The following is a 16,545-nucleotide window of genomic DNA, read 5'->3' on the forward strand; positions in this document are numbered from 1 at the left end:
GGAGTGAATTTTCTGAAACAAAGTTAATTGTGCTACCTTCAGTATCTAACAGGATAGGATAAGCAACCCTTTTGTATGGCATATAAAGTTTATTCCCTGCAACTCCAGATTTCATGCCTTCCTCTGCTTTACATATAACTTGTTGCTTGTTTTTTATGTAGTGTAATGTTATAACTGTGTAACATTTTCTATGCTGTTCCTTTTTCTATGCTAATCCTTTTTGTCACCAGCGCCTTTTATTATTATTAGAAAAGGAAGTATTCTTATGAAGAAAAGACTGTTTTCTTGGTGCCAGGCACTGTTCCAGGCACCTGAAACACCTTCTTTCCCTGCAGAAGGAGCTTATTTGGTACTGTGCTACCACAGCATTTTCTCATTTCTACTAATGTGTTTGGGTAAAGAGTTAATGGCAAAAAAAAAAAAAAAAAAAAGTAATTTTAATTTCTAATTATCAACAGGTAAAAGAACTTAAACATTCAAACAAACTAGAAATAACAGACATCAAACTGGAGGCAGCAAGAGCTAAGAGTGAGCTAGAAAGAGAAAGAAATAAGATTCAAAGTGAACTGGATGGTAATATATAATTTCCCATGCTTTTTACTATTATTTTCACATATAAACTAAAATTATTAAAATAGATCAAACTAAATTTTTATTTCCAGATTTTCAGCTTAATGGAACTTTAATCTTAGACCACATATGGATTGTTTTTATTTATATGTTAAATGGTCATTCTTTGATCTAACTTTTTAAAATCAATGTTATGTTTATATCATAGTTATTTGATTAATACATAAATTAAGTGAAACTTTACAAGTGGGATTCCATACTTCCTGGGTTTACAATTTTAAATCTATTTAGATCATGTGATTATTAGTTCAGGCAATCTTAAGTCTAAAGAATATAAGGAAGATAGGTGGGTTCCAGGTTCAATTTTTAAGTTTCAAAAATTTTTAAATAGACCCGAGGCTAGTTATTGAGCCTAGTTCAGCCTAGGCTTATTTTAAGTTCAGTTTAGTTTTAGAATGTCTGTTTCATCAAGATTCCTTAGAAATTATATTATTCCTGACTTAAGTACTTAAATAAGCTGCCTTTGATCTGTAACTGTCCTTGAATTGGTCTTTAGATAAAATGGCCTCTGTAGTTTCAGACAGAGCTTATGATGAATGATTGTTTTCATTATTAATTTCTACTTGATGTTGACTCATGGATTTATAGAGTTATTAGGGAGTAAATTTTTTTAGGAACATAAAGAGTTTGGGAATCCAGTTCTGCATTCTTTTTTAACTGAGTTAGATATGAATTTTAGTTCTTATATCAATAAAATGTTTGCCATCTCATTACAAGAAAGATTTTTGAATTCATTGGACAAACTTGAAAGTTCCCAATTTATATTTCTACTAGACATCTAACAGTTCTGCTAAAACGATAGATTTTGAAGGGTTCTGTGATGTTATTCACTTTGCTTCCAGCCAGTTTTATGATGATGCCGTCTCTGGGGTTTAGATTACAAAACCCTTTTAGAGGTGAAGGAAGTATTTAAATTGCTTTAGATATCGTCTGGTTGATGTCCCTGGTTCTCAAATGAATAAATGTATATAACTTTTTCTTAATATTTTCATGAGTTTTAGTCTGTTTCATTCTTATGAAGTTTATCAGTGTAATGATTCTTGAGAGAATATGTATCCAGAGACTGACTTTTTACACTTCTAATTGTGTTACCATCTTATGAATGCTTGCTGTTAATTGCAATTTTTCATCTTAATAGAATTAAATATGGTACGTTTTTCTCAAAAAATACTAGGATTGCAATCAGACAATGAAATTCTCAAATCAGCTGTTGAACACCATAAAGTGCTCTTAGTAGAAAAGGATCGTGAATTAATACGTAAAGTACAAGCTGCCAAGGATGAAGGTTATCAAAAACTTGTGGCATTGCAAGATGAAAAGTAAGTACGTAATTACCTTATTTTATGTTAAATCTCCTTGCAAATGAAAACATTTTGCTGTCGTATTATCCTTATTGAGTTTTTGTAACATAATCATCATCTTTTGTTTTAGGCTAGAACTTGAGAACAGATTAGCGGATTTAGAGAAAATGAAAATGGAATATGGTGTCTGGAGACAATCTGAAAAGGATCAGTGTGAAGAGAAATTGCGGGCTTCGCAGATGGCAGAAGAGTCGGCCAAAAGGGAACTTCAGAGTATTAGGTTATTTTCATATCTCTCTCTCTCTCTCTCTCTCTCTCTCTCTCTCTCTCTCTCTCTATATATATATATATATATATATATATATATATATATTTAACTTTCATTTTGAAATAATTTCAGAGCTAACAAAACATTGTAAAAGTAGTACAAAGAATTCCCACATAATCTTCACCCAGATCTCCAAATACTAAGATTTGATATAACCATATTACAATAATCAAAGCTAACAAAGTTCACATTAATATAATTAGGAAATCAAATATTACTGTTAACAAGTCTGTAGACTATTCAGATTTTACCTGTTGTGCCATTGGTGTCCCTTTTTTGGTACAAGATACAGTCCAGAATCACACATTGCCTTTATTTAATCTCCTTTAATCTTGAACATTTTGAGGAATGCTGGCCGGTTATTTTTTAGGTGATCCCTCAATTTGAGTTTGTCTTACATTCTATTAATTATTACATTTAATTAAATTCAAGTTATATATTTTTAGCAAAAATAACACCAAAGTCAAGACCATGTGTCTTCAGTCCTCAGTGCATCATATCATAAGATACATGATTTGTCCTCTTACTGGTGATGCTAACTTTGATCACTTGGTTAAACTGGTATCTGCCAGATTTTTTTCCACTATGAAATGACTATTTTTTTTTCCTCTTTGTAATATATAATTATGGAGATATACTTTGAGATAATGTAAATATTCTCATCGTACATTCCTCTACTAATTTTAACATCCATTGGTAATTCTTGCCTTAAACAATTAATACTTTAGAGTTTGCCAAATGTTTTTTATTTTCATCATTTTTTCTACATTTATTAGTTGGAATTTTCTTGAAAAGTTTTCCCTGCTGTCTAAATACTATATTTATATGTGTCTGCATGCATGGATTCTTATTCTGTGGGTTATTATATTTTGTTATAATTTATTTTGTTGCTTAGATATTCTCAGATTTATTTGGCCATTGGAAGCTCTTTCAAGTTGATTTCTATGTCCTTTTGATATGACTCCATCGTGTTTTGATTTCTTGTATTTCAAGATGTTCTGGTCTAATCTTCTACTTTCCCTGCTCCAGGGCCAGAGTCAGCCATTTTTCTAAGGTGCTCTGCCTCCTTTACAGTATATTGGAAAATGGTACTCAGAAACCAAAATCTCAGCTCTAGGTGTATTTATTTGAAATTACAGTGTCATTGCTTCTAGGCCTGCTCAGTGAACTGAGCTAGGAAATATATTTAGGTATACAGATAGACATTTTTTTCTATATGTGTATATTAATAATTGTTAGTTCATACTGATATTTCCAATTCTAGTTCAACGCCATGGTGATCCTTCTAGCCTTTTTTCATATTTGTAACTCTTCTTTCGCAATGAAAAATGTGGCTCTTGTTTTCTATAATATATTTACTTATTTTCTCAGTTCTAGAATACATGTAATTTTGGAATTGCTAATTTGTAACTGAAAAACAAGCTTATTAATTAGTCTGTAATATTTGTGTGTAGTTCTTTTTTATTTCATTTTTTTGTCTTTAGCCTGTGAATATCTTGTCAAAATCTACTTTCCAAAGTTTCTTAGGTCTTTTCCCTCTAAACCTCCTTTCACTGGGGTTACAGTATTCATTTATAATACATTTGTTTCTTTCTATTCCATTTTGGTTCACTTATTTCTATTTTATTCTGAGTTCCCACTTCATCCTTATTATTTATTTATTAACACAACTATGTGAAACATTAACATGGTTCTAAAAGAACTATACAAAAAGTATATCTAACCAATGGATTGTATATGTGAAACTAATAAAAAAAAAAAAAGTACCAATCCGCACATCCATTTTACCCTTTTCCTATCCCTCACCCTACCTGCTCCACCATTAATCTCATTAGCTTCTCATTTGTTCCTCTTGTTTGTTTCCTCCATACACACACAAATGACAGAAGCATGTATAAATTTTTCCCCTTTCTTATCAGTATATCCTGGAAATCACTCCATGTTAGTTCATAGAGATGTTCCTCTTCCTTTTTATAGGTGTGTTAAACCTCATTTCATATGTGTACGTTTATTCAACCAGTCTCCTAGGTTTGAGCATTTAGTTTGTTTCCAGTATTTTGTGATTACAAACAGTGCCACAATCAATAATCTTAATCTTGTACGTGTGTGTATTTTCATATCATTGGAGTTGTATCTTCAGGGTAAATTTCTAAAGTGAATAGGTGGGTCAGAAGGTAAACGCATATGTAGCTCTGTTAGATATTCCAATTCCCATCCAAGAGAATCGTACCACTTTGTATCTCAGTGTAGTTTAATTTGCATTTATGGATGAGATTGAACAGTTTTTCAAATGTGGAAGAGCCATTTATATATATATATTTTTGACAGTTGCCTGTTCATGTGTTCCCTTATTTTCTATGGCTTTCTTTGGTCTTTTTACCTTGCTTTTTAAGGATTCTTTATATATTACAGATATTAGACCTTTATCTTTGACATATGTTGCAAGTGTTTTTCCTAGCTTATCAGTTGTCTTTTAACTTTGTTTATGGTACTTTTTGTCATACAAATGTTTTATTATGTAATCAAATGTATTAATTTCTTATTGACTGGATTTTAAATCAGTTATTTTTATGTTTTTCTGGCTTTATTGAAATATAATTAGTTGTTCGTATTTACATTGTACAATTTAATGAGTTTTTTCCAATTATAGTTGGCATACAACAATACATTAGTTTTAGTTGTACAGCATAGTGATTAGAGAGCTATATAACTCACAAAGTGATCACCACACTAAATCTAATACTACTCATCCCCTTACATATTTATTACATTATTGACTATTTCCTTATGCTACGCTTTATATCTCCATGTCTACTTAATAACTATCCATTTGTACTTTTTAATTCTTTTGCCCTTTTTCGCCTTTCCCCCCGAATCTTCCTCCCATCTAGTAGCCCTCAAAATATTCTCTGTATCTATAAGTTTATTTCCATTTTTGTTGTTTATTTCGTTCTTTAGATTTCATATGTATGGGAAATCATCTGGTATTTGTTTTTCTCTGTCTGACTTATATTATTCAACACAATACCCTCTAGGCCCATCAAGGCAATGTGTTTTTCCATCCCCTTCTCTTTAGTCTGTATGTGTCTTTTAATCTGAAGTGAGTCTCTCATAGGCAGCATATGTAGGGATCTTGTTTTCTTTTCCCTTCAGCCATTCTACCTTTAGGTTGTAGCACTTAATTCTTTTCCATTTGAGGTACTTGTTGATAGGAATGTAGTTATTACCATTCTTTATTCATGTTTTTTGATACGTATTTTTTCTTCTTAAAGAAATCCTTCCAACAGTTCCTGTAATACTGGCTTGGCATTGATAAATTCCTTTAGTTTTTTTTTTTTTAAATCTGGGAAGCCCTATATCTATCCTTTGACTCCGGATGATAGCTTTGCTGGATAAAGTATTCTTGGTTGTAGATCCTGGGTTTTCATCACGTTAAATATTTTGTGACAAGCCCTTCTCTCTTGTATGGTTTCTTTTGAGAAATAAGCTGCCAGCCTTATGGGTACTCCCTTGTAGGTAACTAACTGCTTTTTTCTTGCTACTTTTAAGGTTTTCTCTTTGTATTTAACCTTTGGCATTTTAACTGTGATATCTTGGTGTGGGCTTCTTTGGGTTTCTGGTTTTGGGGACTCTCTGAGTTTCCTGGGATTGTATGTCCATTTCCTTCACCACATTGGGGAAGTTTTCCATCATTATTTCCTCAAATATATATTCTACTTCTTGTTCTCCCTCTTCAGGTACCCCTATAACATGAATGTTGTGACATTTAATTTTGTCTCATAGGTTCCTTAAATTAATATTCTTAGTTACTTTTTTCTTGCCATTCTCTTTGGGTGTCCTTGGCTTCCCGGGGATGTCCTCTATATCTGGTTCAATCTTTTTCATCTACTCTGTTGATTCCTTCTAATACACTCTTCATCTCAGATGTGCTCGTCATTTCTGACTGATTCCCTTTTATAATTTCCATTTCCATTTTTGTTTTTTATTTCTTTGTTAAAGTTTTCACTGAATTCATCTATACTTTCTCTAAGTTCATTAAGCATCTTTATAACCAGTGTTTTGAACTCCGCATCTTTTAGATTGCCTGACTCTGTTATTTCTGGATATCTATTCTGTTCTCTCATATGGTTTCTGCTTTTTTATCTTCCATTTTGGCTGCCATTTTCTGTCTGTTTCTATGTACTAAGCAAAGCTCCTAAGTCTTATTAGTGCGGCCTTGTGTATTAGGCCATGACAGAAACCGCAGTCAGCTGCCACCAGTGTGAGTCTTGGAGTTGGCTCAGCAAAGAGTACTAGACACACAGAAAACACAATTGCATGTGGCTTGGGTGAAGCTGCAGGTTGGGGGAGACAGAGTTTCAGGGAATCCTCTGGGCAGAGCAACCTCTCTTACCCAGTTTGATGACATCTCAGCTATGGCTGCTCTGAGTCTGCACACTGGGAAGGTGGGGGGCTCAACAGAGGAACAGTGGATACCACCAGCACTTCTGCCTCCAGCCCTTGCTCAGACAACTCAGTGTCCTCCTGTAAGTTCCTAGTTCCCCCGTCTCCCCCCCATCCCACCTCACCCCGTGCAGTAGTCATAGCACTGGTGCTCAGAGATAGCAGGTCTGTCACTGGAAAAGTCTGCTCGTGGATACGGCACCTTTAAGAGACGTCTGAAGCTGCTAGTTGCCGATGTTTTGGCCTGCGTTCTACTCAACCACTTGGGACCAGGCAGCTTCGTGTCTTGCCCCCTCCTACCTTCCACTGTTACTTAACTCTCTCTAGTTGTAGTGCTTCTGTTCATCTAGATCCCAAGTGACTTGGCTTACTGTTTGCTCTGTGTTTCTGTCACAACTTTGATTTGGTTGCAAGAAAGATGAACAAAGCCTCTATCTATGCCATTTTTCCCCTTTCTCCTTAAATCATAGTCTCTATCTGCACTGAAGTTAAAGAGGAATTCACTTTTTTGCACTTGTATGCTTTCATAGTTTGCATTTATTGAGATAGTTGATCTGTTTCGAGTGGATTTTATATATTATGAGGTATGGGTTTAATTTTCTTTCTAAATGACTAAGCAATTGTCTCACTCTTTTATTTAAAAACTGTCTTTGTCCCAATGATTTTGAAGATACCTTTATTTTAAATTTGCATTTATACTTGGTTATATTTCTGGACTTCTGTTTCACTGATCTGTTTGTCTGTCTATTTATGAGCCATTACCACAATATTTTAGTTATAAAGGCTTTATAGTATGTTTTAATGCCTGATTGGTTTCTCTGTCTTCATAGTTTTTCTCAGTAGTTTCTTGACTATCCTTTCATGTTTGTTTATTTTCATATGAACTTGAATATCAATGTCTAGCTTCATAAAAAAGTTTTTTGGTATTGTTATTGGGATTTCTTTAACTTTTTTTAACTAAGGAAGAACTGACATTTTTATGAGATTGAGTTGTCCTATTCAAGAAAGGAGACTTATTTCCATTTAATGAAATTTCTTTTTGTGTCTTTCAGGAGAGTTCTAAAACTTTATATAGTTTTGACACGTTGTTGCTTATTTCCAAGTACTTAATCTTTTTTGTTGCTGTTGTAAATGTGTTTTTTCCCCATTTTGTTCTACAACTCATTATTGCTTGTTCATGAAGACTGTCAACTTTTATGTTAATTTTCTATCCTCCTAACTTAATAAATTATTTTATAGTTTGTGTTAGTTTTACTATAAATTATCTAGCATTTCTCAAGTATTCTATCATGTCATCTACAAATACAGAGAGTTTTACTTCTTTACCAATTGCACTGGCAAGTACCTCCAGTATAGTATTGAGTAGTTTTGGAGATAGTGAGGGTCTTTCTCTTGTTTAGGATCATACTGGAAATCTCTCTACTATTTTTTCATTAAGATGCTAGCTTTAGGACTAAGGTATTTGTATATTTTATCATTTAAAAAAGTATCTATCAATTTTTATTTTCCTGAGTGTTTTTATCAATCATGATATTGAAAATTATCAAGTTTGGTTTTTTTTTTTCTTGCCTTTTTTTTTTTTTTTTTTTTAGCATCTCTGGAGATTATCATGATATTTCCTCCCTTAGCACTGTTAATGTAACATAATCTTGAACTAACCATAATTTCTAGAATAAAATTCTCTTGATCTTTGTGTCTTTGTTGGTTTAAGGTGGTGGTGTATTCTATTGGTTAGTGCTTTATGTAGTACTTGGTCTGTAGTATATTTGTGTGATGTCTTTATCTTGTTTAGGCATCAATGTTATTCTTGCTCCTAAAAAAAGATTAGGAAGATTTACTTGTTTTTCACTGATCTGAGACAAATACAGTACAGTGGAATTATTTGCTTTTTGAAGGCTTAGTAGAATTCCCCTGTAAACCATGTAGGCTTGTGCCTTTTTCTGGGACAGTTCTTTGGTAACATTTTGTTTCTTCTATAGAAAGCCTGTTTAAGCTCTGTCTTTATTGGGATCAATTTCATTAATCTTTATTTTCATAAGAAATTACTCATTTCATCTGTATTTCAAATTTATGTTCATAGAGGTCTACAAAATAGTTTTTTATTATTTAATTTCTCTGTGTCAATGCTTATGTTACCTTGGTCATTTCTTATTTTGTATATGTGCTTTCCTCTCTTTCTTAATCAAGTCAGCTAGTGCTTTATTTTTTATTGTAAAATATAACAAAATTTGCTATTTTAATCATTTTTAAGTGTACATTCCAATGGGTTTTTTTTAACTAGGATTTTGATTTATTGAATCAACTGCTTTATTTTCTACCTCATTAACTTCTACTTTTAATCTTCTGGCTTTTTTCTATTAAAAAGTGTTTATAATCTGTTGGTGTTTAATGTACATAAAATAAATTCATCCATTTAAATTAATGTACAGTTTGATGAATTTTGATAATTGCATACAGTTGTACACTCATCACCACAATAAACACATAGAACAGCTCCATCACCCTGAATGTTTGCCCTTGTCTCTTTGCAGTTGACTTCTCCGCCGAGCTCCATCTTTAAGTAGTCCCTGATTTGTCCATGTTGTTGGATATATCAGTAGTTCTAACATTATTTGTTTATCCATCCTCATGACCGACAAATATTTGGATTGTAATTAGTTTGGGGCTATTATGAATAATGTTATAACATTCATGTACAAGTTTTTGGACAGTTTTTATATCTTTGTTAAATATCTAGTCATATGTAAGTGTGTGTTTAATTTTGTAACATATATAATACTCTTTTCCAATGTGGTTGTACTGTTTTTCATTCCCTCTACCAATATATTGGAGTTCCATTTGTTTCACATATCCTCACTGACACTTGTCATCAGTCTTCTTACCTTAGCAAGTCTAGCAGATGTGTAGTAATATGTCATTGTGGTCTTAATTTGATTTTCCCTGATGGCTAGTGATGTTTAGCATCTTTTAATATGCTTATAGAAGACTTCACTTTTGTGAGCGTCTGTTCAAATATTTTGTTTATTTTTTAAAATGGGATATTATCTTGTTGAGTTGAAACAGTTCTTTATGTGTTCTACATACAAGCCCTTTGTCAGATATGTGTTTTACAGATATTTTCCCCAGTCTATGGCTTGCTTTCTTATTTATTTAAATTGTGTATCTTGAAAATAATTTTTATTTTGATGAAATTCATTTTGTCATATTTTTTATTTTCTAGAAAATTTGTGCTTTTTATGTTCTTTTAAAGAAATTTTTGCCTAATCTTGTGTTATAAAGATTTATGTTGTTTTCTTCTAAAAGATTAACATTTTCTTTTTTAATATTTAGGTCTATGGTCCAATCGATGCCACTTTTTGTATAGTATGAGGTGATGGTAGACATTCTTTTTTAATTTCCATAAAGGTATCAAGTTGTTCCACTACCCTTTTTTGAAAGCGACCTTTTCTCCCATTGAATTATTTCAATAACTTTGTTGAAATCAGTTGACCATATAAGTGTGTGTCTGTTTCTGGACTCAGTTCTGTTCCATTGATCTGTATGTCTTTCTTGACACCAATATCAAATTGTTTTGACTACTGTAGCTTTATAGTAAGTTTGATTAAGGCAGTACAAGTTCTCTACCGTGGTTTGTTTGTTTTTTTTTGTTTTTTTTTTTTTTTTTGGTCAAGATTGTTTTGGCTCTTCTAGGTCCTTTGCCTTTCCACATAAATTTTAAAATCAATTTGTCACCTTTTAAAAAATGCTTGTTAAGATTTTGATTGGGATCGTGTTGAGTCTTTAGCTCAGTTTGAGGAGAATTGTTATCTAAACAATATTGGAGCCTATCTAGTTTATGATTATGGCATATCTCTCTAGGCTATCTTTAATATCTTTCATCAGAGTTTTGTAATTCTCATTGTGTATGTCATGCTTATCTTGTGTTACATTTTATTCCTAAGCATTTTATGTGATTATAAATGGAGTTAAATTTTTTTTTTTTTACTTTCTAATTGTTTATTGCTAGCGTATAGACATATAGTTAGTTGACTTTGATATATTGACCTTGAACTTTATTACCTCACTAAAGTGGATTTTCTCTTAGCTGCTTTATGGATTCTTTAGAGTTTTCTAAGATCATGACATATATACCTTGTGCGTTCTTTAGTTTACTTCATCTGTTTGTTCTTTTTCAAATTAGAAATTTAATTCAACTAATATTCTTTCATTTTTTTGGTGAAAGTGTTTAGTGCTTTTTTTTTAAATCACTGCTTTAAATGTATCTATGAATGACGTTTTAGTTATTTTTTAAAAAGTTCTTTCATTTCAGTTTGTATTTTCTTTTTCACTGAAGAGTTGTTTAATAGAAGATGTGGTTGTTTAATATAAAGTAAAGTAAATAGTTTGCTAGGGCTGTCATAACAAAATACCACACAGGTAGGGTGGTTTAAACAACAGAAATTTATTTTCTTGTAGTTCTGGAGGCTAGAAGTCTGAGATCTCAAGATGTTGGCAGATCCTTTCTCCTGAGGCCTGTCTCCTTGGTTGGCAGAAGGTTACCTTCTTCCATGGTGTTTTCTCTATCTCCAAATACAGTCACATTCTGAAGTACTTGGTGGGTTAGGACTTCAGTGTATGAATTTTGGGGAAGACACAATTCAGTCCATAACAGAAGGTTTTTGAAATTCCAGGTGGGAGGGCTTTTGTTGTTGTTAATTTCTAGTTTTATTGCAGTGTGATCAGAGAGTATTGTTTCTGTTTCTTAAGGAACACAGGAATGTTTCCTTTGTGGCATACTATATCAAGGGCAGGACTAGTAAAACAAGTGAGGCCCCAGGGTGATACTGTACTTGCAGGGGCCCTAAAATGAACTTCTTAAATTTTGTACCCTGGGCACCTCATTTGCTTCACCCTAGTCTTGTACTCAGTCCTTCATCTCAGTTCTGTAATATGTGATCGTCAGTTTTTGTGAGTGTTACATAAGGACTTGAAAAGAAAGTGCACAATTATAAAACTATAAAGTTTGATGTATAAATCCATGAGATCTACCTTATTAACTATGATGTTTTGATCTTATGTGTACTTCTTTGTCCACTTGATTTTCATCTACAAAGAGTGATATTAAAGTGTTCTATTATCATTAGTTTGTTTATATCTATGACTCTGCATTTTTGTAGGTTCTTTTTTCTTCATAAAGATGATCGTATTATTTGGTATATAGATAATCATAACAGTTATATCTTAATTGTGAATTGTGGCAGCATTTAAAAGTGCTGTTTTTTTGCCATTTAATTTTTTTTTGCTTGAATTCCACATTGTTTGATACAGTCATTACTCCATTTTTATTGTTTCCATTTGCCTGGTGTATCTTTGTGTCCTTATTTTTAGTATTTCTCATTTTGTTTTTTAAATGTCTTTCATGTGTACCATATAGTTGGGTCTTGCTTTGGATCCAAAGCATAGATCTTTTTATTTTAATGGATGAATTAAGTCCATTCACATGCAGGGAGCTCCTGCTCACTGGAAAGACATCCAGTCAGGAACCTGAGTAATCTCTTGCTGGGGAATGATTTTCCTCTTTTTACTTAGAGATGTTTTGAAGTTTGGGCATTTTCTGTCTCCCATTGTGAGGATTTGGTTTTGTGTGGCTTTATTTGTTCTCCTTGCTTTTCTGTATTGTTTTGCAAGACATACATAACACAGAACTAGACATCTGCTTGTTATCTTCAGCTACTCTGAGTCCCCTATATCTTTTTTTTTTTTTTTTAATTCTAAAACTTAATGGCTTCCTAATGATGTAGATTAAGTTGAGAGATTTTTAAATGTTATGTTGATTAAGTTGTAGGTTATGTTTTGGGACAAGGTTTTTGATTTTTTATTACTCTGGAAAGAACTACTTCTGGAAGAGATACATGTATTTACGAATGCGAGGTTTTATGCACTATTAATTTAAATGTTATCTCCTATAATTCTAGAATCAAATCTGTAATGGATTTTGAGAGACAGTCTTGTCCTACTCTTTGCTTGTCGGTGGGTACATTTTTCAACTGTTCAAGACCGGAAAGTATTTTCTCTGTCTCAGATAATCCAGAAAGGAGAGACCCACCCTGGGAACCTTACTCTGTTTTATCCTATTATTGTTCCACGGTTTGGCCAGTTAGAATCTTTTCTGTTAGAATTCAAGCCTGTTTCTTCTGGTTTGGGCTTCTTGTTGCCATAGTGATAAAATGTTCAGCATTCTGTCATTACATGAAGATAATAATGAACTTGACCCTTATGTTTTTTGTTTTTTTTCTATATAAAATAGCTTCCATTCCTTTAACTTTCTTTATTATAAATCATTTTCTATTTCATTAGTCACTTTGATAATTTTTTTTAGTTCCTCTTCAGTTTCTCCAGATCATTTATAGTGTGTAATTGACCCCAACTTATTTTAAAATATGGACATAGTAACCAACATAAAATGTAGCAGAAGGAGTAATTAGCAAAATTTGCATGGCTTTTGTTTTGTAATGTTTTACAATTATGTTTTTCTCATGGCAGTTTTGATTTTCTGGTTTATAATTCTACATCAGCCAGGTCTATTTTGATCATTTGTTAAAATAATCATAATTGCAGCTTGTCTTATTTAGAATTTGTAAGATGGCTTCTTCTAAACTGGATTACTGTGTGACGCCTTAGCAACACATGCACTCTTCCACCAAAGGCCTTTTGCTCAGGCCGTTCCCCACATTTATCAAAACCCTACCTATAAGATTTTAATCCCTAGGTAGTTTCCTCTTGCCTTCCTAGACAGACCTGATTTCTTATCTTCTCTATGCCCATAGTTGTAGAGTTTTTCATAAAAAAAGCAGAAATTTATGTTAAATTTCAGTTATATGTGAACAAAACTTGGCTGACAGAAGTCAAAATCTTTATCTTTGTGTCTGCCAGTTTTCATAGCACGGCGCCTGGTGTTGATAAGGTCACTCAGTAAAATGATTGTCGAGGCAAAATATATGAACTACGGATTCTTAATAATGGCTTTTGTTGGGTTGTGATTTTCAGGTTAAAACTTCAACAACAAATTGTCAATATTGAAAATGCAGAGAAAGAGAGAAATGAAAATTCTGACCTCAAACAGGTATTTCCCTTTTTTTTAAATTAAATTTATTGGGTGACATTGGTTAATAAAATTATATAGGTTTCAAGTGTACAGTGCTATAGTGTATCATCTGTATATTGCATTATATTCACCGCCCAAAGTGAAATTTTCCATCCCCACTTTACCCTTTTCTACTTCTTCCCCACTCCCCTTTTCCTGTGGTAACCACGAGGTAACCATGTCAGTTTCTATGAGTTGTTGGTTTGCCTTGTTTGTTTGTTGCTTTGCTTTTATTTTTTAAGTGCTTCTTTAAATCTGTGTTTTGAATCTATTGGAATTTTGTGTATCAGTATTCTGAAAATCTAATCATGACAATTGATAATAAATGATGTCGATATATAGAAATGTTTAAACCTCTGAGCTCTAGTAAGCTTGTTTTGCCAACTGCTGTTTTTCTTAAGATATTTTTATATGCAATGGCCCATGATGAATTTTTTGTTTGTTTGTTTGTTTAAAGGACAGTATTTTGATATTCTGAATTTTAAACATTGACTAGAAAGATTATCCAGTTTTTAAGTTACTTGCGTGATTGACTTATAACTTTATATTTCTTATTCTGTGAGCCATTTCTTACTCTATCCCTGAGAAATCTAAGAGTTGTAATTATGAGGGAAATTTGTATTTTAACTTAAGTTATTTGGGTTCAGGAAAGATTTATTATATGAGGAAAACATGGAAGAGTGTTCTTTTCTGAATTCTATTTAATTTTTAGTTTAAAATGGTTTATTCCCTCTAAATTTTGAAATAGGATTCCATTTTTAAGATTTGTGTTTGCACGTTAGCTGGCATTGATTGCTCTGTATATGTAGTTATAGTGTCTTAAGTCTCAACTAAGAGAGCGCATAGTGTTTGAAGTTATCTAGTAATATCATTGGCATTGGGTTTTCTGTCATCCTATAGATGTGGAGAGGTAGTAAGCTCCTTGAAGGTTGCTTGCTTATTCAGGAGTAATACTGATACACTGTTTACAACTCCAATTAAAAATAAAGACATGAATAATTATTCATGGAGAAATTCATTCTAAAATAGAACTCTGAGACATACCATTTTACTTTATTCCACTGACGATTGCTCTTTGGGCATATGTATTCCTGTCTAATTTGGTTTTGCTACCATCAAGCAGTATGAGATTACCTCCCATTAATTTATTGTATAAAGAATGTGGTGGAGTCTTGAGTCTCATAATGGTATCTTTAATCCCGAGGCTCTTGACTCTCTGCTTCCAAACTTCTCTCAGAGAATGGCTAAAAGAATTGAAATAAGTGAAAGGAAAAGGAAGACTTGTTTATTAGTTGACAAAATGCCTTGTGGTGAAAGCGGGTGTAATTGTGTTATAAATGACGATTATTTGGATAGAACATAAAAGCAATGTGAATCTTCCTAGCCTGTTAATCTATAACTAGATAATCACAGGCATACCTCCAAGATACTGCAGGTTTTGTTTCAGGCCACTGCAGTCGAGCAAATACTGCAATAAAGTGAATCGTAATCTTTTTCCTGGTGGAGGGTCTTGCCTTCAATTTGTAAAAAAATGCAACATCTGTGAAACACAATAAAGCAAAGCACAATAGAATGAAGTATGCCTGTAGCTATTTATGAGAAAACTTATTTCCTGATAAAGGTAAGTTGGGATGGAGAAAAGGCCTGATTGATATTTTATGGTTTGATAAATAGCTCTAGAGGCCAAGCAGTCCCTACCATTTATTAGATTTCTCAGAGTGTAGGTACATGGGAGTGGGAGAATGAATTTTCCTAGCAGCTTTCCCAGCTGACCTGCTTTACTAGGAGTTTAGAAGAAGTGTAATAGGAGACTAATAGTTGAATTCTCTCCTCTCACCTTCCTGCTCTCTGATAACCTTTCTCCCCACTCCTAGTATCTCTCATCCAGCCTGCTTAGTTTTGGAAGATGAAAGATGACTCCGTGATAGATTGGGGAATATGGTTCTTGGTAGTCTTCAGTTATATTAAGAAATGATCCCATGCTAATGGGCCTAATGCTGCAGCTGTTTATTATTTCACTTCAGGTGTCCTTAAAGGTACATCAGTTGGGTGGGTCCTTTGTGAAGAAGATGTTTAGTATCCTCTGCCCCTCTTACATTCCACTGAATTTGTTTAGTGGCCTTAACGGTTCTCTTTTTCTTCTCTTTTAAGCAAATCCGTAGTTTGCAGATTCAAGTAACCTCACTTGAACAGTCAGAGAATGAGTTGCTGAATTCAAACCAAATATTGAAGGAAATGGTGGAGCGATTAAAACAGGAATGCCGAAATTTAAGAAGCCAAGCTGAAAAAGCACAACTGGAAGTTGAAAAGTAGAGTTTGCTCTTTTTTATGTACAAATTATTTCGTCTTTCTGCTATATATAGTTCTTTTAATGAAAATTCCATATTGAATGTGTTTTGGGAGCTAGTTACAAATACCTCTTGACAGTGTACAGTGATCTGAGGTGTTGTCCATTCTAGAGAATGAGCTTTATGGACTTGTGAATTACATTTTTTTCCCCAAAAAAGAACATTTAGGAAAGAAGGCCTTTTAAAGTTCTACCTGACCACAGTATTCTGAAAACCCTCAAAGAAAAACTTATTTATTCATTGGGTAAACCAGTACATTTCTTACTTCAAATATCTAAATTATTCTAAACAGCAGAAAAAAAATTGGGGGGGGGGGAGTGCAAAACTTCCTAGAATTAAAACTATAATCTTTTGGATTTTCTCTTTGAGAAG

General features: G+C 32.9%; 1 protein-coding gene across 5 annotated transcripts in view; it reads left to right on the top strand.

Moving 5' to 3' along the window:
• CEP83 (centrosomal protein 83) overlaps positions 1 to 16,545 on the top strand; it is a 94,127-nt gene that overhangs the window by 51,141 nt on the left and 26,441 nt on the right. For all 5 annotated transcript variants that reach the window (XM_036236510.1, XM_036236511.1, XM_036236506.1 and 2 more), the window contains 5 exons: positions 459 to 573; positions 1,805 to 1,949; positions 2,062 to 2,211; positions 13,729 to 13,804; positions 15,977 to 16,134. In XM_036236510.1, coding sequence (XP_036092403.1) covers positions 459 to 573; positions 1,805 to 1,949; positions 2,062 to 2,211; positions 13,729 to 13,804; positions 15,977 to 16,134 — 644 coding nt within the window. The remainder of the gene's footprint in view (positions 1 to 458; positions 574 to 1,804; positions 1,950 to 2,061; positions 2,212 to 13,728; positions 13,805 to 15,976; positions 16,135 to 16,545) is intronic.

Source organism: Rousettus aegyptiacus, unplaced genomic scaffold (genome assembly GCF_014176215.1).
Source record: "Rousettus aegyptiacus isolate mRouAeg1 unplaced genomic scaffold, mRouAeg1.p scaffold_m13_p_2, whole genome shotgun sequence".
Classification (NCBI taxonomy): domain Eukaryota; kingdom Metazoa; phylum Chordata; class Mammalia; order Chiroptera; family Pteropodidae; genus Rousettus; species Rousettus aegyptiacus.